General features: G+C 38.8%; 1 protein-coding gene across 6 annotated transcripts in view; it reads right to left on the reverse strand.

Annotated features, from left to right (window-relative positions):
• The window catches only part of ATP13A4 (ATPase 13A4), a 141,941-nt gene that overhangs the window by 17,348 nt on the left and 99,541 nt on the right, over positions 1–25,052 (reverse strand). For 5 of the 6 annotated variants that reach the window (XM_007195178.2, XM_007195179.2, XM_007195177.2 and 2 more), the window contains exons 18-25: positions 14,031–14,155; positions 9,372–9,535; positions 8,420–8,542; positions 7,078–7,157; positions 5,611–5,653; positions 5,114–5,223; positions 3,117–3,213; positions 1,313–1,385 (exon numbers count right to left, since the gene is read on the reverse strand). In XM_007195178.2, coding sequence (XP_007195240.2) covers positions 1,313–1,385; positions 3,117–3,213; positions 5,114–5,223; positions 5,611–5,653; positions 7,078–7,157; positions 8,420–8,542; positions 9,372–9,535; positions 14,031–14,155 — 815 coding nt within the window. The remainder of the gene's footprint in view (positions 1–1,312; positions 1,386–3,116; positions 3,214–5,113; positions 5,224–5,610; positions 5,654–7,077; positions 7,158–8,419; positions 8,543–9,371; positions 9,536–14,030; positions 14,156–25,052) is intronic. The other variant, XM_057546048.1, reaches the window with a different exon arrangement.

Below are 25,052 nucleotides of genomic sequence, written 5' to 3' on the forward strand. Positions count from 1 at the left end.
AGAACTATTATCCAAATTAGCAAATAAGTTGCTCACATGACTGATGAATGATTAAAGTTTCAGCATAAGCCTGTGTTGTTTTGCTCACTCAGGTAAAGAAAAAAGTCAACGAACATTCATCCACATCAGAACTATTTCAGTCATCAATCACAACAATATGTTGACTATGGATACAAGACTTTGATGAAACTCAGTTAAAGCATTCTGTGAGAATCCATTGGCTAAATGGAATTTGCAAGAAAGAGTAATGTATACTTTATTGTTATTTGATAATTGCTCCCTACACATTTTTCTTTTTAGTAAAGCTTATAATAAGCTTCTATGCATATGCATATACATGCATATCTACAATTGCTTGGAGAGCTGGCTGTTGCATATGTGCCAGGAAACCGCTGCCTTCCACCAAACAACTGCACAGGCCCAGAATCCAAATTCATGCCCGTGAACATTAGAATCTGGCTGATTGAAATGAAATGACAATAGAATTAGAGATGGCAAGTGGACAAAGTGGGTCTACTCAACTGTTTGGGAAGTTTGAGAATAAAGGGCACAGCAGCTAATGGTAGATTTGGGGTCATGGAAGAGGTTTTAAAGAAAGAAGATACAAAAATATATTTATCTGCTGATTGGAATGATCCAGTGGACCAGAGAAAAGTTGGTGATACAGAAAAAGATCATTCCAGGAACAAAATCCTTGAGGAGGTAGGAGCAAGTAGGATTTAAAGTACAAGTGGAGCTGGTGGCATTCATATATAAGAGAGAGAGAAAAGCAGAGAATATGGTAAAGATGATGGATAGAATATGGAAAAATCCCATAGCAGGGAAACTGGGGAGACAATTCATATATTAGTTAGGAGGTGGTGGGTGAGAGTGGCATAACGGCAAGATTACATTTAATCTCTGTTCTAAATCCTGAGAGGATTGGAAATGGGAAACATAAAAGCCATTTAGCTTCTATAAATTGGGCACATTTGGACCATAACTATACCTAAAAGCACACTGAAGTCAGTGTTCCTGATTTTCAAGGTGCTTTTTTTCATTTTAAAGGTTTAGTGACCTTTTATAGAAGCTCTATATTTTGTGGAAAACAGCAAAACAACGAGCCAGCTTTTCCTTTGCTAACACTTTCAACACTTAAAAATGAAGATTCTATTTCCTCTTTCTCTCTCTGCATACCATACCCCTTTGGGAATAAGTCACTCATCACTGCGGCTATAGCTGCTACCCCTCAATGGTGGACTAACCCTGCAGGGGCAGAGGGAAGCAAGTGGAGGGGAGTATCTCTGAGAAGAAAATTTAAAAGACGTCTTACTTGTTACACCAATAAGAGTTGTAATGGCCAGGTCCTGGAACAGAAACTGGTAATTTGAAAGGCTGTTTGTCTCCTGAAAATAAAAAGGAAAGTGGCTCAAAAAAGTTATAACCTTCTGGATGAAATGTGACATCAATTGCACTCATTTTCTCACTGCAACATAGGATTTTCAAGAAAATTACCAAGGAGATGGTATGGTCAGGGGCCTGGTCATGTCGGCAGGGGTACCAAAGACAAGCCTGAAAACTCCTTTCTAGCCAGGAGGGCCACTGCAGTGTGTTTTCTGGGCTGCTCCTTTGAGCATCAGTGTCACCCCTGTTGAGGGGAACATCTCACTCTGATTCATCTCTGCTCTCTTTTCTACTTGTTAGCAGAAAGGGTGGGGTTTGGTCTGGCCCAACAAAATGATACATTCCCAATGGTCAGTGACAAATGTGTGGTGATCTTACCTAAATTTCACCAATGGAAAATGAGAATAACTAAACCCACTGTTTGCATTCTTGGGTGTTGTTAGAAAGTCCTGATAAAGCATCTTGATATTCTTGAAACAAAAAATGTTCATGTCTTACTGATTTCAAGAAACTTGCTTCCTTCCCCCCTCCACCTTCGTGGAAAGGAGATAATGATGACCCATGTTTAACTCTACTTTTGAGCATAACGAGTTATTGGGATTCCAAAATAGGGCCAAGTTTCTATAAACAGCCTCTCCTTTTCCAGCCCATTCATCAGTGAGAGGAAAAGGACTTACATAACCTGAAAATAACGGAAGTAAAAACCTTCATACCAGGAGCAAGGGGGCAAGACATAGAGATGAATCTAGATAACTTCAGCACAAGTGGAATTCACCTTCTCAGTGTTACTTAACAGAATAAGCCCACGTGTTGAGCTCACAAATACTAGATATGTCTTTTCTTCTTTTATATTTTGTCAAATAGTAAAAACCATCACAAGACCTATATGCTATGGGGGCCATGATATGTCAATTTTCAAGTCCCTGTATTCAGGGAATCAGTGATATGCTGCTTTGTACTAGCTCATGAAAGTCAACTGCTAAATTTTCAGGAATTCCGTGAGCTGGTTTTTAAACACAGCCAATATAAAGACTTAAATAATACAAATTTACCATTAAATAAATTATACTAAAAACACAGGTAATAAATAGCCAAAACTCAGCACTCTCCAATCGTTTTCCTACATTAAAATGTTATCAATGGTCTTAAGGTTATTTACAACTCTTGTATCTATATGGTGCAAGTACTATAGAATGGTATGCTACTGTATAATACATCTCTTCCCAACTCCATGTTCAGTGACGTCAGGTAGATAGCTAGAAATCAGCCATGGTGGGAGTAGTTATGCCATTGAAATTGGTAAACATTAATGATCGGGGTTTGTGTTTCCAGGGAGAGCCAGTTATGAAACATTTACCAGAACCCCAATTAGACAAGCATCTCTTTAACCAATGTTATGCTAGGGTGGAACCACACTGGAACTGGGAAGATAGAGACCTGGTCCAGGCAAGCCAAAACAACAGTGAGAGAGAAAGTTTACCTTCAGTTCTGAACCTCAGCTACAACGATAAGAAACTTCTGTCAGAGAGTCAGAGAACTGACACCAACGACTTTTCCTTTGTATCCTTGTCTATTTCTGATTTACTTTCAAAAACGTTAAAGATAGTTTTAGAGAGGCTGTTGGTACTCGAAATATCCCATGTGCACTCTTTCTTTAAGAGGCATTGCAAATTGCCAGTGACCGCTACTTGTTTTAGCTCTCACTAACCAAGAGGCTAGGTCTCAAGTCATACCCAGTAGAGCAGCAGAACACCAACATACTGAATCATGCTGTACAGAGCCATGTACTTAAACATGCAAAATGAGGTAACGAGAGCCGCACGTCCTTCCCTGTGTGAGAAAAGAAATGAAAGAGTAATGAAATGAAAGTCACAAAAAGAAATGATTCATCTCTGCTCTCAGGTCAGTTATTCTGTGCTGTTCAGCTGAGCTCAGAAGAAAAAACAAAAGGCTGATAATTCGATTGTTTGTCTGACAGACTCGACAGTCTTGAGCCAGTGGGAGCCGGCAGTCAGTGTGCTAGATTTTCAGGGAAGACTAATTCCAGGCCAAGGTCCACAGGCCTTTGATTGAGCTTTGGAGCCCGAATGTAGAGTTACTCTTGTCCTGTCTGCAGGCATTATTTCAGCTCTGAGTCCGGAGACCTGGGAACTGGTCCCAGATCTCATATCTACTCACTAATGTGATTTGAAAGGTCATTTTCCGTCTCTTGGTCACAGTTTCTTCATCTGTGAACTGAGGAATTTAAATAAGATTGCAGGTTTGGGGGCTATTTTCATGCTCCAGGTGCTTCAGGAGTTTGCAAACATCTCATTCAAATTTCATTGGCAGTCCCAACTTTTTCTAAAACTGAACTAAGACAATAGGCACACTCAAATTAGGCATACATCAAATTTAAAGAGACTGGAATCAATGAGCATGTTCATTTGTATTACTGTTGATTGACTTTGAGTGAATAGTATATATTTAGAGTGTAAAATAGAGTACTTATGAAATGCCACTTTTATCTCATTGATTTGGGAAAAAATAGAGTTTAAATTTACTTCTGGTCAGAATGGTTTCCTGGGATTCCAAAACCTGACCCTCAAACCAGGCTTTCTCCTGTATCAGGGCTTTGCTGCTGCTGTTTATTCCGCCTAGAAGGTGGTTTCTCCTCCTCCCTCACCTCCTTAGAAAGGCTTCCCCACACCACCACATCTGAAGCAGCTGATTCCGCTGCCCAAGCCATCTTCCAACTTTTCACACTACCCCTGATTTTTCTGTGTGTGTGTTTATTGCCCAACTTCTTCACAGGAAGAAAGCTTCGTGAGATCAAGGGACATTCGATTTATTTGCTTCTGGGTCCCCAGTGCCTCCAACTGTTCCTGGCACTAAGTCCCTACTTTATAAATATTTGTCCAATGCATGAATACATTTTTTAAATGGGGAGGAGCTAGTCAAATCATTATTTTAATGTGGTGGAAAGAGTATGATATTTGTAGATAAAACACATTGAAACAAAATTAATTCTAATACAATCTTCAATCCTATATGGCTGTGAGCTTCGATACATCAAGTTCTCTGAGCCTCAATTTCTTTGTTTGTAAAAGAAATAGTGACCATCCCTACAATTCCAGGCTGTTTTGATGTATAAGATACTAGGCATTAAAGCACTTTATAAACTGTAAACACATACTAGTTATAATAACCAAAAGCAACCACAATGCTAACCATCTCCATCATTCAAACAAAATGCAGCAGAAGTACATATTCTGGGGTTGGGGGAGGGGAACAAAGCACCAAGGGAAATTGTAGTAGAAGCAGCAAAGATGAATAAATATTCTGAAAACTGGGGATAGGAAGGATATTCCAAGGAAGCATAAAGAGGCAAGAGGAAAGGAAAGCCAGTAGGGAAGAGAAAGTTTCTGTCAATTCTCCATTAAGAAAGTATCTAAGGAGATACATTTAAAATAATAATAAGAAGAGTATGATTGACATTTTCAAAGCAGCAACAAGTTCCAGATTCTAATCTTCTAAAAATAATCTATTCAGTGATTTTCATTAGAAATGCCACTGTTTTCCCAGGAGGTAAGTCCACTCTGGAGTAGAATGTTTGACTACTTTCTCCCACAAAGCACCCTCCCCGCCCAGGGACACACATTTCCACTGGTCTTTGCCTGGCAAAACAAAGGGGTCTGCACCTAAAAGTCAAGAGACATTAAAACAATGCTGGGGGAAAGTACCTACTTACTTGATAAGGTGAGGTACACATTCAATGTTTGGAGTTTTGGAAGTGAAAGGTGAGGCCACAGATGCTTCCTGCTCTGATAAAGAGATGCCCACGTGAGCCATTTTCAAAGCCTGAAAGCAAAGAGTCAGCTTACTGTATAGATGCACACTCACACACGTCTCTCCTGAGGCCACACAAGAAAGGCTAGTTAAGCTGCCCACGAAGTGGCTTGTGGGCCCAAGCACTGGCCAGGAGATGATCAAATTTTGCTCTGCCTGCCACATAAGAAAGAGATGGCAATGGGACACCTAGCCAAAGAAGTGGGGAATCCAGAACCAAATTCTACTCCATTTAGTCTGTACTGACCACTGAGTCATTGTGTGGCTTTGGTTAAAACCTTTCCAAACCGTCCACATCAGTTTCTCCTTCAAGAGGAATGGAGGTGGTATATATCCCAGGGGATACTATCTCTTACAGGGCTTGAAGCAAGTACAATTGACACACTGACAGCTACTTACCCCACAGTCATTGGCTCCATCACCACACATACCTACAAAGTAACTAAAAGGGAACCATGTCAATTGTAGAGGAGATCAAAGCAATTTTACCTGCTAATTGCTCTAATGAAAAAGATAAAATGAGCTTCATTACTTAAGGCTCAAACTTATTATTTACATTAAGGGAGTTTCCCTAATAGTCTGGTTTGACTAAAATAAAGTATGACTCAGCAGTTCCTACAATGGATTAAGAAATCCCATACAGCCTTCCTGACTCCAAGCGATTCAAGGAGACCCTGCACTTCTCTGCCTAGGAGGCAGCTCTGTCAGCTGTAAAACAGGATGTTCACGATTATATGACAGCATGGCATGGTGGGGAGGGCACAGGATTTGAAGCCAGAAGATCTGGATCTCTGACCTGATCCCTTTCCCATTTTGACTATCATTTTTCTCCCCTACGAGCATTATGAGTATTCAGTGAGGTGATGTATTCGAAAATGATAAATAAGAGTTTGTTGTTGGTGACATTAATAGTAACTGGAGAGGAAATCCACCGTGTCAGCTGTCACTCAACTCAAAACTGTGGTGCCAGGACCAGAAGTTGAAGAAAGAAAATATATCCCCATTTCAGGATTGCTTTTTGAGGCCGGATGAATACTGCTCTCTTGAACTGTTGACGAAGACAGTCTGCTTTTTAAGGTAGAAGCACGCTGACAGTGTTTGCAGAATTTGCTGTGCTTCTCTTCCACACTGCTACCTAGGCAACGAGTTTACTGTGGAGGTTTTTAGCCATATTGAGAAGATAGGGCTTTTTGCATATAGAACTTTTGCCTAGTGACTGCATCAAGTGAGTAGGAGGGTGGACCAGGGGCGAGTAGGAGTTGGAGTTGTGTGAGCGTGGTCCAGCACCAGAGGTAGAGAAAGCCTCTGAGACTCCATGGGGTTCCATTAACAGGAAATAAAGGATCCCAAATGATGGGATTCTGATAATGCAGACCCTTTGTGTTAAGAATATTTTTCTGATTTAGGATGGAGAGGATGCTTTAGCATAAGAATGTTTTAATATTTTTAGGGTTATGTGAATCTCCTGTCATAGGGACCTCCCTATATCATAACTGTGAAAATAACTTGTAAAAATGAAGTCTAAATTTTCATTGTACCTTTAGAAGCCAAGTTCAGATGACCTTTCCAGAGTTATTTCTTGTGTCCCTTATGTTCTAGTTCAGTGGGGTTCTCAATTCTGGATGCAAAATTGACTTATGAAAGGAACTTTTAAAAAATACTGATGTCCAAGTGCCCACATGAGCAATTGAATCAGAATCTCTGAATGGTGGTGTCCTGGTATTGCTAATTTTTCAAAGCTCCCAAGGTGACTGTCATGTGTAGCCACGTTAAGAACCACTGCCCTAACCAAACCGAGTGACTTCCTTACTTTCCCCCTGCCATGCCTCCATGCACTTCACACCATCTGAATTGGTTAAGACCTACTCTAGTTTCTGAAATTCTTCCACCAGACTGGATTTCTGCCCTGGAGACATTCTTGCAAAGATGGTCCCATTGATCAATATCTGTAAAGAATGCAAAAGGGAAAATTTTTTTTATTATGTCAGCTGGTCATACATGAAGTAATTGATAACACTCAGAACACTGACTGGGTAATGATATCCATGAGTGAGAAAAATATTTGTTTCCAAGAAGCCCTTCTTTGGATTTTAAGACAGATATTGAGACTTTGGTCATCAGATAAGTGATCAGGAAGACCAAAATCAGTAAAAAGGACTACTTAATAGACATAATTAATGAAAATGATTACCTACAGGAATTTAGCTCAGGGGCCATGAAGAATGTGGTCCTGAAAAACCCTGAGCTTGATGGAACCTTAAACCAGTAAAGTATGAGAAATTGCAAGATAACAAGAGGTCAGGATCCCAGGAGAAGGAAAGGAGGCAATTGCTTCTCAGAAAATTGTTCAGATCTAGCAGAAAAATAGCCTAGTGATGAGAGGGTGACTATCTGTGGTCTTTGACTTAACCATACCATCTGGGCTTGACCAATTGTGAAACTCAGCTGATATCTCCAGCCTAATTTGGGCTCTGAAACATTAATGGATTATCACATTAATGGATTGTTGTATAAAAACCTGTACCAGCTCCATCCACCTGAACCCCATCCAACAGAATCTAAATTCTTCTGTGTTACAGCTGCGTGCTCTCTGCTCTTCTTGGCTGTAAACTCAGCTTATGGTTCACTCAGCTTTAAAGTCTTCTTTCTTTTTTTCTTAAACAGTACTTAAGATAATGAGCAATTGAATACAAATAAATTATCTTTGCTTTACACTGGACACAATCTTTCTCTAGTTTGCTCATATGTTTTTTTTTATGTATATAACTTACCTGCCCTCATTGTGGGTTTGTTCTTCATCAGAAAAGTTTTAAGTTCGACCCTCTTTTGTATAGACGTCCTCTATCAAACACCTAATGGAATTCCTCTATTCTTGGCCTGCCTTCCTGTATAATTGCTGGATTTACACTATACTGTGAGACCCCCTAACCATGGCAATATAGTGACAGCTCCCCCAAAGCAATCTTATCACTTGAGAAGTCACTAATATTTTAATCCTATAAATGATGGATAATTAGTTAGTCAAATTTACTTATTTTAAATCTAGCAGGAAATGAAACAGCAGTGACCTCTGCAAAACTATCTGCTTCCCTTATGATACATTCAATAGGTATATCTAACCTAGTTAGAGGTTTGAAATTACTTACGATCATGCTCTGTGACATTGTTAGCATCTTTACCAGGAGACTGGTACCCTCTTAGAACTTACCTTTGGCAGTAGGCTACCGAAATGTTGACTTATAACCTGGAAGGATTTTCCACTTAGGGCAAAATGGTAACTTCCTTCTCTGCTGTTATCAGAGACTTCTTCCCTGATGTTAATGTAATTGTCCTGCAAAGCAAGACACAGTAATTTTAGACTTGATAGAGTGGTTAGGACCACAAGCATATCTGAGCAAAGGCAACAATGACAGTCTGGTATCTCTCTTTAAAAGTCACACTCCAGCCCTGATTCCTCAGAGAAACACTTTCTCTTTGCTGGATCAATCTTTGCACATCAACAGCCTCTAGTGAACAGGGGGGTAGCACTTACTCACGTCCTGTTCTCATCCTGAGATTTGATCTCAGTGAGTCCCAGAGAAAAGCACATTTCACACATTTCAAGTATAAAATACAAAAGCATTGCAGCTTAACAAATCTCTCCCTGAGGTGAGAACTTTCCTTTTTTTTTTTTTTTTTTTTTTTACAGAATTAACATTGTTTCACAAGGACACAATAGAGATAGGATACTGACAAGATTGGAGATAAATGAATAAAACTTCTTCCCACCCTGAAGATATAGTCTGGTTTTCCAATGCACACAGCAGTGTCTCTCTTAGGGACTAAATCCCCTTTGAACCCAGTGGGATGGCTGGCAAGCAAGGGAAAAAATGGAAAATTAGACTTGCAGCCCCACTTACTATATTCTTTCTAAAGAATTTTTTTAAGTTTAAAAGAATGTATTATTTCCAGCACCCAGGAAAGCACCATACCTTAAAGCTCAGTAGGAATGGTATGGGAAAATGATATAACTGAGTTCTTTGAACTGTATACATGTTAGACATTTGGAGAAGTATGTTGACCCTAGGTCACCTCTACACCTCTGCCAGTCAAAGCTGCTCAGTAGCCAACACTGTGTGACGAGTTAGATAATATGGCAGAAGGTCTGCTTTTAGGTATACCTGATTCCTATATGCAATATGTTTCTTCTCTTCGACTAATTGCCAAGATATAGATGCTGATGAGGACTCAGTAGTTTCATTTGCTTCAATGAGAATGACTTTCTGGCTTTCAGAAACCATTCCAGACTTTCTGGCCACTGTTATTGCAGTCTGAAGATTGTCACCTAGAAGAAAGGGAAAGTATCCCAAGATGAGATCGAAGAGACAGAACCAATTCACGTAGAACCTAGAAAGCTAGGGTAAGGAGTTCAGACCTTATTTTTGGTGCAAGAAGAGATAGTCTCTAAGTTCTCTCTCAGCCCTGACCTTCCATGATTCTGTGATCCCTTTTCTTATTATTGCTGCTTTTCATCTGGTTACTTTATGACCTACTAGTATATTTTTGCCAAGGAGTGGGAAGTAAAATTAAAAAGGAAAAGTTCAAATATGTTTCTGTTATTTGTCAACAGCTTAGTAAATGTTTAGCAAAACTCTACTGGTTTAATATGACATCTGATGGTTCCACTTCCAGCTAATATGGAGTAAGTCCACTAGAATCTATTTCTCCCACTGATTACAATGGAAAACTCTGGAAAAAATATCATTTAAAAAACCTACCTGAGGACTTTGAAAAGTAAACACAAATGGCAGAATGTGAAAGGGAGTCAAATTTGGAGAAATAATCTACACGGTGGAGAGATTCTCAGCTTTTTTTCTCTTTCCTCTCACATAATTTGACCTGAGTGTGAGCCCCAGTCCCAGAGCTGTGCAGATAGCTAAAACTCCAAGAAAAACCTACTTTTTCTGGCCAAAGGAACCAGGAAAGGGGCACTGGAGGGCTGAAGAGTTGTGAGGGAAATCCTAGAAAGAAGAGAGCTAGACAAGGATACTAATTCAGTATATGAACTATGTAAGCCCCAAGCTCAACCCAGAGCTGTGCATGTGCAGAGCAAACCCGAAGAAGGATAGCAAAAGCTTCAAGAATTGAACTGTGATATTAATCACCTCCCATATTCCAGAGTTTTACTTGCTAAAACAAAAAACTCAACATTCTCTAGAGGATTTTAACAGGATCCGAAGTATCCCAACATAATATTCAAAATGTTCAGGATTCTCAACATGTGAAAAACCTGGAAAATCTGGCCAATTCTCAAGAAAAACAATTCAATAGTTGCCTGTCCCAAGATGACCCAGATGTTGGAATTATCAGGCAATGCTTTTAAAGCAGCTATTGTAATCCTCCTCCATGTGGTTAAGGTTAATACTCTTGAAATAAATGACAAGATAGAAGTTCTCAACTGAAAAAGCAAAGAACAAAGATTGAAGAATATCAAAAGAACTCACATTCATGTCATTAGAGCCCAAGAAGGAGAGGAGAAAGATTGGAACAGGAAAAAAAATTTTTGAAGAAATAATAGCAGAAAACTTCCCAAATATGGTAAAAGATTTAAATTTACAGATTCAAGAATCTCAGTGCATCCCAAACAAGATAAATTCAGTGAAAACCACACCCAGACACATAATCAAGCTGCTAAAAAACCAAAGATAAAGCAAATATCTTAGGAGCAGCTAGGGAAAACAATAAATTACATATAAGGAAACAATAATTCAAATTATCACAGATTTCTCATCAAAAACCATGAAGGCAAGATAACAGTGCAACATCTTTAAAGTGCTGAAAGAAAAAAATTGTCAACTCAGACTCCTATAGCTAATGAAAATATTCTCAGGAATGAAGGAGAAATAAAGACATTCTTAGATAAGGGAATCTAAGATAATTTGTGCCAGCAGATATGCTCAAAAATAAATGCTTAGAGAAGTTCTTTAGGCTGGAAGGAAATGATATCAGAGGGAAACTTGCAACATAAGACATGAACATTTAGGAACAGAAATAATGAAGAGCTGGATAAATATAAAGTCGATTTTTCTTCACTTATGTTCTCCAACTCTTGACTGTTGAAATTAAAAACTCTAACATTGTCTGGTGGGGTTTCATTATATGTCATACACATATATATACAACAATAACAGAGGAGAGAAAGTAGGGGATGTTTATGATGATAAGCCTTCTTGAAAGGGTAGGTACAGATATTGTGATTCGTAGAGCAACCACTTAAAATAAATAATGTAACAACTGGCTGGCTATCCGTAACGTGGGTTTCTCCCAGGTTTCTACCAAAATACTTTGAGAATCCTCAAAAGAGCTAACTGGGGGGAAGGAGATGCTCTAGCCTGAGATCAGAAGAGTACAGGGAGCCCTGAGAGTGAGAGGCTCTTCCACATGCCTCAGCAGGGCAACAACGGCCATCTGCTTTGCAACACAGACCTTTCTGCCATCTGTCACCTGCGAGAGGTCTGTTGTTTAGGACATGCAGCCCAGGCCTGATCCTCAACCATCTGACAAAAAAAGATAAAAACCTACTTAAGAAATTCCAGAAGCAGAACAACCAGAACATGACTGGTAAAGTAGGCTAGCTGCCGGAGACAGAAGAAAGCTGCATTAAAAATAATGAGAGCACTTAGGAAACTCAAATGGAGCACAGGGAAAAAATGGTTTTCTAAAGTCACTCCTACCCCAAAACACAACTTAAGAACTTCACAGTTCAAAAGGTGATTTGAAGGAGATCATCCTCATTTTTGTTACCTGAGTTTGCAGTTTGAAAAAATTCAGTGCAGAAAAAGAATCCTTAAAGCTCAGAGCAAAATTATAAAAATATGAGAGTTACATAAGATAGACTAAAAGGATGTATGTACAACATGGGGAATATAGCCAATATTTTGTAGTAACTGTAAATGGAATATAGCCTTTAAAAATTATATGAAAAATTTTAAAATATGAGTTACAAGAAAAAAAGGTAAGAGACCGAGAGGATAGATCCAGGAAGCCTGTCATGTGAATAATGGAAATTCCAGAAGGGAAAAAGGAAAGAGAGAGAACAAAAGCCCTAATTAACAATAGAAGAAATTTTCCTGAGAAGAAGAAGCCAGATTAAAAATGCTCACAATGTTCCAGACTAAATTAATGAAAAAAGACAAACATATAGGCACACCTTGGTAACATTTCTAAACTCTAAAGTTAAAGAAAAAGGATTACATGTAAACAGAACAAGTTACCTACAGTGGACTCCACTGGCCCTGTGATATGCAATACCAAAAACCAGAAGACAAAAGAATAAAACCTACAGACCATTAATAAAAAAGGACTCTATATATAAAATAGATAACTAATAAGGACCTACTGTATAGCACAGGGAACTCTACTCTGTAATGTAGAGTCCTCTACATTAGTAGTGTAATATAGGTCTCTGTAATGACCTATATGGGAAAAGAACCTAAAGAAGAGTGGATACATTATATGTATTGACATATGTATAACTGATTCACATTGCTGTACACCTGAAACTAACATAACATTATAAATCAACTATACTCCAATAAAATTGTTTTAAAAAATGTACTCTAACCCAAACATCCTATACCCAGGCAAGACACCATTCACCTATCAGAGCAAAGAAAGATATTTCAGGGTGTATAAACGATCAGAGAGCATATCACCCTTCCAACCCATCCAAGGACAATTCTTCCGAAAAATTACAACCAAGCAAGGAAAGAAGCAGAACAGAAATTTCAATATGAAAGAAGAAGTGAAGAGGGAGTGTTGTGAACGATGAGCTCTTACTTCTGCATAAATCTAACTGGTAAAGGATAGATTCTGAGACTGTGTAAAATCAGTGCTAAATAAAAATTTTGAAACAGAAGGGTCATAATGTAAGGGGAATTCTAATAAGTAGTAAACTAACTCAGCAGCACCTAGAAGCTGGACTGAGGGGCTAAGAAGGGAGAGGGAAAAAGTGATCCAAAAGTCTCTTGGATTGGGGTGTGTGGTAGTGGAGGGGGATGGAGAAGCACCGAAGGGGAGGGGAATGTATTCTCGAGTTTCCAGCATCAAATTGGGTTCAAGGACAGTGGGATAGGGAGAGAGTGTTTTGATGGGGCAAGACTGTATCTTGATGCCAGAATTCATAGAGTTAAATGCATCTGACTTCGAGAGCAGAGAAAGGGAAGGCAATACACCCTCAAAAAACATGAATGCATTAGGAAATCATTGGCTCTCCACTCGGAAGCATTCATTAAGAAATTTCACACATTTCTCTTGCACGATCCTTTCTCACTGCTCCCTTGTTTGTGATTTGGACTTTGGGAGTGGGAGAAGGGACAGAATTTTTTAATCTCCAGAATTGTAGCTCTCATTGATGGGCCTTCAGTGTATTTTACAGACCACAATGACTAATCATTCTTCTTCTCCGAACATTTGATAATAAAAATCAACATCTTTGCATGGCTTATGTCTTCTTATTCAGGTGTTATTTCAAACGTTCCCTCTCAGAAAGGACACTTCATCTAAAGTAGCTGGTCAGACACACTTTACCACATCACCTGTTTTATGTACCTCATAACACTTATTGGTAGCTGTTTATTCAATTGAATGATTGATTTTCTATCTTAACCCACGTGAAAGGAAGCTCAGAGTAATAATTTTGCCTATTTTGTTGTCCATGTCCAGTGTCTAGAACAGTGTCTGGCCCATAGTAGCAAGTCAACAAGATTTGCTAAATGAGTGAATCTCTGTCTATTTCCACATCAAATTCTTCCTGTTTTCACACACACTTTGTTCTATACCTGTGATCATTACGGTCCTTATCCGGGCTGAGATGAGCTCTTCAAGGGCAGGTTTTGTCTCTTCCTTCAGTCGATTCTCGAAGATCAGCAATCCCAGAAATATCAGGTCTGATTCTACCTGGTCCCTGGAAGTATATGGATGATTGAACAGAAATCACACATTATAGTCTTTCTTACAGGAAGCAAAACAAGAACAGAGTCAGGTATCTTCCTCTCAGAGTGGTCCCCACTCATTCACACACCATTCCTGGGGTACTGAATGTGTGCATGAACTATCCAGAAAGAAAACAGGAGGGGGCACAAGGATATAGAGACTTTTGCTCTGACAGAACTGAAAGGAAGAGAGGATGCTTATTAAGAACGAGATTAACTTTAATCTTTGTAGAGAATGAATTAAATAACCACAAAGCTGCCTTCCATCTGCTGTGGTGATTTTCATCACCACACCTGTTAACAACCACCAGGGAGTTCTAGCTCTGGTAGAAAACACCATTAAAAATAAGTGAGGCAGGGCACCTTCAAGATGGCAGAGGAGTAAGATGTGGAGAATACCTTCCTCCTCACAAATGAGAAATACATCTACATGTGGAACAACTACTACAAAACACCTACTGAACACTGGCAGAAGACCTCAGACTTCCCAAAAGGCAAGAAACTTCCCATGTACATGGCCATGTGGCTGACAGGGTCTTGGTGCTCTGGCCGAGTATCAGGCCTGAGCCTCTGAGGTTGGAGAGCCGAGTTCAGGACATTGGTCCACCAGAGACCTCCTGGCCCCATGTAATATCAAATGGTGAAAGCTCTCCCAGAGATCTCCATCTCAAGGCAAAGACCCAGCTCCACTCAATGACCAGCAAGCTACAGTGCTGGACACCCTATGCCAAACAACTAGCAAGACAGGAACACAACCCTACCCGTTACCACAGAGGCTGCCTAAAATCATAGTAAGTTCACATACACCCTGAAACACACCACCAGACATGGTCCTGCCCACCAGAATGACAAGATCCATCCTCATCCACCAGAACACAGACACTAGTCCCCTCCACCAGAAAGCCTACACAACCCACTGAACCAACCTTAGCCACTGGGGGCAGACACCAAAAACAGTGGGAACTATGAACCTGCAGCCTGCAAAAAGGAAACCCCAAACACAGTAAGTTAAGCAAAATGAGAAGACAGAGAAACACACAGCAGATGAAGGAGCAAGGTAAAAACTCACCAGACAAAACAAATGAAGAGGAAATAGGCAGTCTACCTGAAAAATAATTCAGAGTAATGATAGTAAAGTTGACCCCAAATCGTAGAAATAGAATGGAGAAACTACAAGAAACTTTTAACAAGGACTTAGAAGAACTAAAGAGCAAAAAAACAATGATGAACAACACAATAAATGAAATTAAAAATTCTCTAGAAGGAATGAATAGCAGAATAACTGAGGCAGAAGAACGGATAAGTGACCTGGAAGATAAAATAGTGGAAATAACTACCACAGAGCAGAATAAAGAAAAAAGAATGAAAAGAATTGAGGACAATCTCAGGGACCTCTTGGACAACATTAAACACACCAACATTCGAATTATAGGGGTCCCAGAAGAAGAAGAGAAAAAGAAAGCGACTGAGAAAATATTTGAAGAGATTATAGTTGAAAATTTCCCAAATACGGGTAAGGAAATAGTCAATCAAGTCCAGAAAGGGCAGAGAGTCCCATACAGGATAAATCCAAGGAGAAACACGCCATGACACATATTAATCAAACTATCAAAAATTAAATACAAAGAAAAAATATTAAAAGAAGCACGAGAAAAGGAAAAATTAACATACAAGAAAATCCCCATAAAGTTAACAGCTGATCTTTTAGCAGAAGCTCTGCAAGCCAGAAGGGAGTGGCAGGACATATTTAAAGTGATGAAAGGGAAAAACCTACAACCAAGATTACTCTACACAGCAATGATATCATTCAGATTTGATGGAGAAATTAAAACCTTTACAGATAATCAAAAGCTAAGAGAATTCAGCACCACCAAACCAGGTCTACAACAAATGCTAAAGGAACTTCTCTAGGCAGAAACACAAGAGAAGGAAAAGACTTAAAATAACAAACCCAAAATAATTAAGAAAGTGGTAATAGGAAAATACATATCGATAACTACCTTAAATGTAAATGGATTAAATGCTCCAACCAAAAGACAGACTGGCTGAATGGATACAAAAACAAGACCCGTATATATGCTGTCTACAAGAGACCCACTTCAGACCTAGGGACACATATAGACTGAAAGTGAGGGGATGGAAAAAGATATTCCATGCAAATGGAAATCAAAAGAAAGCTGGAGTAGCAGTTCTCATATCAGACAAAATAGACTTTAAAATAAAGACTATTACAAGAGACAAAGAAGGACACTACATAATGATCAAGGGAGCAATCCAAGAAGAAGATATAACAATTGTAAATATTTATGCACCCAACATAGGAGCACCTCAATACATAAGGCAAATGCTAACAGCCATAAAAGGGGAAATTGACAGTAACACAATAATAGTAGGTGACCTAAACACCCCACGTTCACCAATGGACAGATCATCCAAAATGAAAATAAATAAGGAAACACAAGCTTTAAATGACACATTAGACAAGATAGATTTAATTGATATTTATAGGACATTCCATCCAAAAACAACAGAATACACTTTCTTCTCAAGTGCTCATGGAACATTCTCAAGGATAGATCCTATCTTGGGTCACAAATCAAGCCTTGGAAAATTTAAGGAAATTGAAATCATATCAAGTATCTTTTCTGACCACAACGCTGAGACTAGATATCAATTACAGGAAAAAATCTGTAAAAAATACAAACACATGGAGGCTAAACAATACACTACTTAATAACCAAGAGATCACTGAAGAAATCATAGAGGAAATCAAAAAATACCTAGAAACAAATGACAATGAAAACACGATGACCCCAAACCTATGGGATGCAGGAAAAGCAATTCTAAGAGGGAAGTTTATAGCAATACAATCCGACCTAAAGAAACAAGAAACATCTCAACTAAACAACTTAACCTTACACCTAAAGCAATTAGAGAAAGAAGAACAGAAAAACCCCAAGGTTAGCAGAAGGAAAGAAATCATAAAGATCAGATCAGCAATAAATGAAAAAGAAATGAAGGAAACAATAGCAAAGATCAATAAAACTAAATGCTGGTTCTTTGAGAAGATAAACAAAATTGATAAACCATTAGCCAGACTCATCAAGAAAAAAAGGGACAACACTCAAATCAACAGAATTAGAAATTAAAAAGGGGAAGTAACAACTGACATGCAGCAATACAAAGGCTCATGAGAGATTACTACAAGCAACTATATGCCAATAAAATGCACAACTTGGAAGAAGTGTACAAATTCTTAGAAAAGCACAACCTTCCGAAACTGAACCAGGAAGAAATAGAAAATATAAACAGACCAATCACAAGCACTGAAATTGACACTGTGATTAAAAATCTTCCAACAAACAAAAGCCCAGGACCAGATGGCATCACAGGCGAATTCTATGAAACATTTAGAGAAGAGCTAACACTTATCCTTCTCAAACTCTTCCAAAATATAGCAGAAGGAGGAACACTCCCAAACTCATTCTACGAGGCCACCATCACCCAGATACCAAAACCAAAGATGCCACATAAAAAGAAAACTACAGGCTAATATCACTGATGAACATAGATGCAAGAATCCTCAACAAAATACTAGCAAACACAATCCAACAGCACATTAAAAGGATCATACACCATGATCAAGTGGGGTTTATCCCAGGAATGCAAGGATTCTTCAAAATACGCAAATCAATCAATGTGATATACCATATTAACAAATTGAAGGAGAAAAACCATATGATCATCTCAATAGATACAGAAAAACTTTTGACAAAATTCAACACCCATTTATGATAAAACCCCTCCATAAAGGAGGCACAGAGGGAACTTACCTCAAAATAATAAAGGTCGTATATGACAAACCCACAGCCAACATCATTCTCAATGGTGAAAAACTGAAACCATTTCCTCTAAGATCAGGAACAAGACAAGGTTGCCCACTCTCACCACTATTATTCAACATAGTTTTGGAAGTTTTAGGCACAGCAATCAGAGAAGAAAAAGAAATAAAAGAAATCCAAATCAGAAAAGAAGTAAAACCTTCATTGTTTGCAGATGACATGATACTATACATAGAGAATCCTAAAGATGCTACCAGAAAACTACTAGAGCTAATCAATGAATTTGGTAGAGTAGCAGGATACAAAATCAATGCACAGAAATCTCTTGCATTCCTATGCACTAATGATGAAAAATCTGAAAGAGAAATTAAGGAAACACTCCCATTTACCATTGCAACAGAAAGAATAAAATACCTAGGAATAAACCTACCTAAGGAGACAAAAGACCTGTATGCAGAAAACTATAAGACACTGATGAAAGAAATTAAAGACTATAAAAACAGATGGAGAGATATACCATGTTCTTGGATTGGAAGAATCAACATTGTAAAATGACTCTACTACCCAAAGCAATCTACAGATTCAATGCAATCCCTATCAAACTACCAATGGCATTTTTCACAGAACTAGCGCAAAAATTTTCACAATTTGTATGGAATCACAACAGACCCCGAATAGCCAAAGCAATCTTGAGAAAGAAAAAAGGAGCTGGAGGAATCAGGCTCCCTGATTTCACACTGTACTACAAAGCTACAATAATCAAGACAGTATGGTACTGGCACAAACACAGATATATAGATCAATGGAACAGGATAGAAAGCCCAGAGATAAACCCATGCACATATGGTCACCTTATCTTTGATAAAGGAGGAAAGAATATACAATGGAGAAATGACAGCCTCTTCAATAAGTGGTGCTGGGAAAACTGGACAGCTACATGTAAAAGAATGAAATTAGAACACTTCCTAACACTATACACAAAAATAGACTGAAAATGGATTAAAGGCCTAAATGTAAGGCCAGACACTATAAAAGTCTTAGAGGAAAACACTGTAGAGGAAAACACTTAGAGGCAGAACACTCCATGACATAAATCACAGCAAGATTCTTTTTGACCTACCTCCTAGAGAAATGGAAATAAAAACAAAAATAAATAAAGGGACCTAATGAAACTTAAAAGCTTTTGCACAGCAAAGGAAACCATAAACAAGACGAAAAGACAGCCATCAGAATGGGAGAAAATATTTGCAAATGATGCAACTGACAAAGGATTACTCTCCAAAATATACAAGCAGCTCATGCAGCTCAATATCAAAAAAAAACCCAATCCAAAAATGGGCAGAAGACCTAAATAGACTTTTCTCCAAAGAAGATATAGAGATTGCCAAGAAACACACAAAAGGATGCTCAACATCATTAATCATTAGAGAAATGCAAATCAAAACTACAATGAGGTATCACCTCACACTGGTCAGAATGGCCATTATCAAAAAATCTACAAACAATAAATGCTGGAGAGGGTGTGGAGAAAAGGGAACCCCCTTGCACTGTTGGTGGGAATGTAAATTGATACAGCCACTATGGAGAACAGTATGGAGGTTCATCAAAAAACTCAAAATAGAACTACCATATGACCCAGTAATCCCATTACTGGGCATATACCCTGAGAAAACCATAATTCAAAAAGAGTCATGTACCAAAATGTTCATTGCAGCACTATTTACAATAGCCAGAACATGGAAGCAACCTAAGTGTCCATCAACAGATGAATGGATAAAGAAGATGTGGCACATATATACAATGGAATATTACTCAGCCATAAAAAGAAATGAAATTGGGGGATTCCCTGGTGGCGCAGTGGTTAAGAATCTGCCTGCCAATGAAAGAGACACAGGTTCGTGCCTTGGTAAGGGAAGTTCCTACATGCCGCAGAGCAACTAAGCCTGTGCACCACAACTACTGAGCCTGAGATCTAGAGCCCGCAAGCCACAACTACTGAGCCCACATGCCACAGCTACTGAAGCCTGTGCATCTGGAGCCTGCACTCCACAACAAGTGAAGCCACGAGAATGAGAAGCCTGTGCACCACAACGAAGAGTAGCCCCCACTCACTGCAACTAGAGAAAGCCCGCACACAGTAATGAAGACCCAACACAGCCAAAAATAAATAAATAAATAAATTTATATTAAAAAAAAAAAAAAGAAACGAAATTGAGTTATTTGCAGTGAAGTGGACGGACCTAGAGTCTGTCATACAGAGTGAAGTACGTCAGAAAGAGAAAAACAAATACCATATGTTAACGCATATATATGGAATCTAAAAAAAAACAGAAAAACAAAATGGTTCTGAAGAACTTAGGGGCAGGACAGGAATAAAGATGCAGAAGTAGAGAATGGACTTGAGGACATGTGGAGGGGGAAAGGTAAGCTGGGACGAAGTGAGAGAGTGGTATGGGCATATATACACTACCAAATGTAAAATAGCTAGTGGGAAGCAGCCGCATAGCACAGAGAGATCAGCTTGGTGCTTTGTGACCGCCTAGAGGGGTGGGATAGGGAGGGTGGGAGGGAGACACAAGAGGGAGGAGATATGGGGATATATGCATACGTATAGCTGATTCACTTTGTTATACAGCAGAAACTAACACACCATTGTAAAGCAATTATACTCCAATAAAGATGTTTTAAAAAAAAATAAGTGAGGCACAAGGTAAATAAAACAAAAAACCAGTTTCTCTAGAAATCAAAGCTAGAGAAATCTATGGTATTTTAGTCCCAAGAGGCATGAGGCCATAATCTCAAAAAAGGAGCCCTTCTTTTGAAGTTAAGCTTCTCTCTCCCTCCCTGTCTCTCTCCGCCTCTCAGCAGGTAGCATTGCTTCTCTACATAAAGTGTGAATGTTTCTGCAAACAAATAAATTCTCCGAGGCTCCTGACCATCACAAGAACATTTCCAAAACCTTCCACAGGACCAAGTGCAGGGGAGCATATTTGGGATTGTGGTTTCAAAGATTCTTCCATGATTCATTTATCTGAGACCCAGATACCTCTAGCAGACACAAGAGCAAGGCACCAGTACCGCCCAATTCTGGTCGAAATACAGATGAAAGCAAAAAAACCAACCTGCCTTGCTTGTCTCAATGCTGGGCCTCACTTCAATCAGGGGCCCGAACTAGAATTAGGGGTACTCTCCAGGACACCGCTAACACCTCCACTGGAGTGACAGAAAGTGGACACAGCTGAACTACTCACCTCAGAGCTGGCTCAGAAGGATAACACTTCTTATTCTTCTGAACCTGGCATTTAAGTCTCTCCATAATCTGATTCCAAATGATCTTTCCAGCTTCATCTATCACTAAATTCTTTGTCCACCCCGACCTCCAGCCAAGTTGAACCACTTACTATGGGTGTACTCCATACACAACCATCTCTAAACATTTGTTCTAGGCGCTGTAAGACGTTTCCTCTTATTTCATGGAGAAGGTTATAAGTTCCCTTTATCTGCCATTGAAACCCTTCCTATATTTTGAACCTGAGCTCACATGCACCTCCCCATAAAGACTTCCCCAGAGAGAAACACTTGCTACCTCAACATATTACTTCTACCTCAGTTTAGCTTGTATTTTATTTGTCCGTATATTATCATTCGTTGCTATCTGATCTGTCTCTCTGTCTCAGCTCCTTAAGGGCAACCTTTCTCAGTTCAGTGACAAGTTCAACAATAGTCATGTGGTGCCCATCACAGAGGAGGTGCTCGGCAAACATTTGCCAGTTGAAATGCTCTACTGTCTGCTGTAACCATTTTTCGCTAGGTGACCTAGGAAAATTTACTTCCTCTTTCAGAATTTCTACTACCAGAGGGTTCTCACAGGAACTGAAGTCAACCAGTCTGTCAGATCAATGACCATTTAGTGAACACACAAATAAGTGCAAGGAACAGGTCTCTGGAAAGGGGAAGAGAGTATGCAGGGACTATAGTAGCCCCTGACTCCAGAGATTTGACATTCAACTTGGGGGAAAAGATTAGACCTGACCACTTCGGTTACATGGAAGGCTGGGAAAGTATCATGATCATGTGCAAATAAGAGTCCTATGGCAACAAAGAGGAAGGTGAAATCATTTCTGGGTGGAGTGATTGGAGAAGCTTTACGAGAGGAGGTGATATTTGAGCTGCTCTTTGAAGGATAACTTAGTTGATGCTTGATTCAGGTCCTCTAATCTTTCTAGTGGTCCTCATACACAGGCATCAGGTTTTAGACATTTTCAGAGATGACTGACATGGTCCAACCACAAGGCACCAGATCGGGCCAAGAAAATGGCTGCAGGGTCAAGCATGTGATAAAGTCTGCAACCCACTTTGGCACTCGTTTTTCTGGTTCCTCTGGCACATGTCCTTCGTAGGGTTCAGTGCACAGTAATCAGGAGACCAGCATTCTAATCCCAGCTCTGAGACTACCTTACAGTGTAACTATGGGCAAATCATTTTCCTTGTCTGGCAATCTATCTCTACTTTTATAAAAGCAGGTGGTGAAACTAATGGATCTGCAAAGTCTCTTCTAGCTCTAACATGACATGATTCTTCTTTTCATTCAATCTTAGCCAGAAAATAAAGAGAAGACGTAGTCCCTTGAAGGGGCTCATGCTCTGTAACTTGGAATAGCATGCTATCTTTTCCTGCTTCCTGCACAGACATTATACCTCCTCCTGAAGCACCTAAAAATAATGAAGAACGGTGAGTGTAATACAAAGGAGCATTGTCACTCCTGTGATTACACTTCATGTTCTTAAAATCCATGTGATTTTTAAAAGGTGAAATATGCATAAAGCGAACGAAGAACCATCAAAGAAATTATGATATCAGTGCTGGAAGCACTCTGAGTAAACACACACACACATGCACACACACACACCCCAGAAAGAATGTTCTGCTCTAATCATGGATTAGAAAGGCTAGGTAAATTGACTTAGCTAGAAGTATATATAGTGGTGATGTGTCTTTAACACAAGATTGGCAGATTGGCGACCTAAGCTCAGATCCTACCAGTGAACTTGGGTATAGACGTTACCAGATTTTGAAAAGTTGGAATTTCAACGCTGTGAGAGTCAACTGTGACTCTCTTGTGTGTCACCATTTCCCACTGCCCATGTGCCTCTGCCTGAGTGCTTTGTTACATGCACAAGCCCTGAAGCCATGAGTTTGAAACTTGATTTGCAAATATTTTATTATAATAATCAGAAGCAGCAGCTTAGCAGCCAGAATCTTGATAACATGTGTCAACAGGCTCTCAGGAAACAAAGTTTCATTCCCAATTCTGCCGCATCACAGACCCAAGTTTCCTCTTCTTTAAAATGTGAGATCCAATCTCAAAGGTCACTTTTAGCTCTCTGATTTGAGTGAACTGGTTTGATTAAATTACAACAAACATCCAGAATGTAATAACCAAAGTTTTAAGGGTCACAGTAAGCTGGCCCACTCTCCTGGGGCCAGTAAGTCCAGGGATCCAACATTCAATGACTTTGGATGAGCCAATTCCCACTCTGGGCCTCACCCACCATTCACAAAGAGACAAGGTTGGGACACATCAGTGATTCTTATCAGGGGCGATACTGCCCCTAGAGGACATTTTGGAAACTTTCTAGACGTGCAAAACGTTACCCTGCATCCCACATGACTTTTGAATATTTTACAGGACATTCATGGACACTAAAATATTGTTGATACTTTCCTAAGCCAGTACAGAATTATACTGTTTATTTCACACTATTATTATACTATTTAGTGTACTGTGTTTTTATAGTAAATATAATACAACTATATTATAATAAGCAAATATAAAATTGTTTATACTTCTCCTAGCTCTGTTTTACATATAAACACAAAGTATTTTGTACACATTTTTAAGATTCTATTGAGTTTTCCAGGAATGTGACTACCATATACAATGAGAGGAGGGTGTACTATTTTATTCCACTTTCCCAAGAGTTTTTAGCCATTTCACAGTCACCTTGCTGACAGTAAGACTGCCGGCGGTATTTGAGACTTTGATGTATAACACACCTGTATCAGTCTGCATTCCTGAATGTTACAGCTCCAATGATTCTACATAGGGTGCAAGAAACATCTTGCTTCATTTTGTTTTAATGGAGTCAGCTGTGTATTTATGGAACTATTTATTACTTTTTATAATGCATTGTAATTTTAGCTTCTATTTGTTCTATATAGAGGGCATTATATTTCTTTTTCACGGAGAATATGTGCAGATCATGTTACATATGAATTTTATTTCCTTATATTAAAGGAAGTGATACATAATACAGTTACAGGAAGAGAGTGTTGAATCTGGCAGGGTTGAAAACAAATATATTAGACCTCCCAAATTTAAAATCCTAAATAACAAAATAAGCCTTGATTATCTCCACAGCAGTGTTACCAATAGTGGCTGACATAGAGTATTGGACATGATATTGAAAATGAAATAAACACCATAGTCTGAAAACAGTGGAAAATAAAACAACACATAAATTTGAATTACTAATTACTCCAGTCCATTTTAGCTTTTGAGCATCCTTATTTTAATCTATACATACCAAAGCTCTCTTTAGAATGGCCTCTCCAGGTTTTTCTTGTTTTTCTACATTGCCTAGATTATATATTGAGTCCAAGCTATATTGATTTGTTTCATTAAGTTGTGTACTTTTTATCAAGATTTTTTTTCAGACAAGTGTTATGTTTTCTTTCTACAAATTCACCAACTATGATAAAAATAAAAATAATAAAATCCCAAAATAGCTAATTAATTAATTAAATATCAAAAATAATTTAAAACCAAACTTATATTTGGTTCAAAATGGGGGCATGACCACAACTTCAAACTCTCTGGAATATGGGTTGTATTCATATATCTGTTTCACAAAGCTGTACAATCACATCATATTTTACAATTTATACGGTTATTTCTCATCAGTTCTCCCAGTCAATGTTCACATCAGCTTTGTGATTTAGGCAGGGCAGGGATGACTATATCCCC

This window comes from Balaenoptera acutorostrata, chromosome 4 (genome assembly GCF_949987535.1).
Source record: "Balaenoptera acutorostrata chromosome 4, mBalAcu1.1, whole genome shotgun sequence".
Taxonomy (NCBI): domain Eukaryota; kingdom Metazoa; phylum Chordata; class Mammalia; order Artiodactyla; family Balaenopteridae; genus Balaenoptera; species Balaenoptera acutorostrata.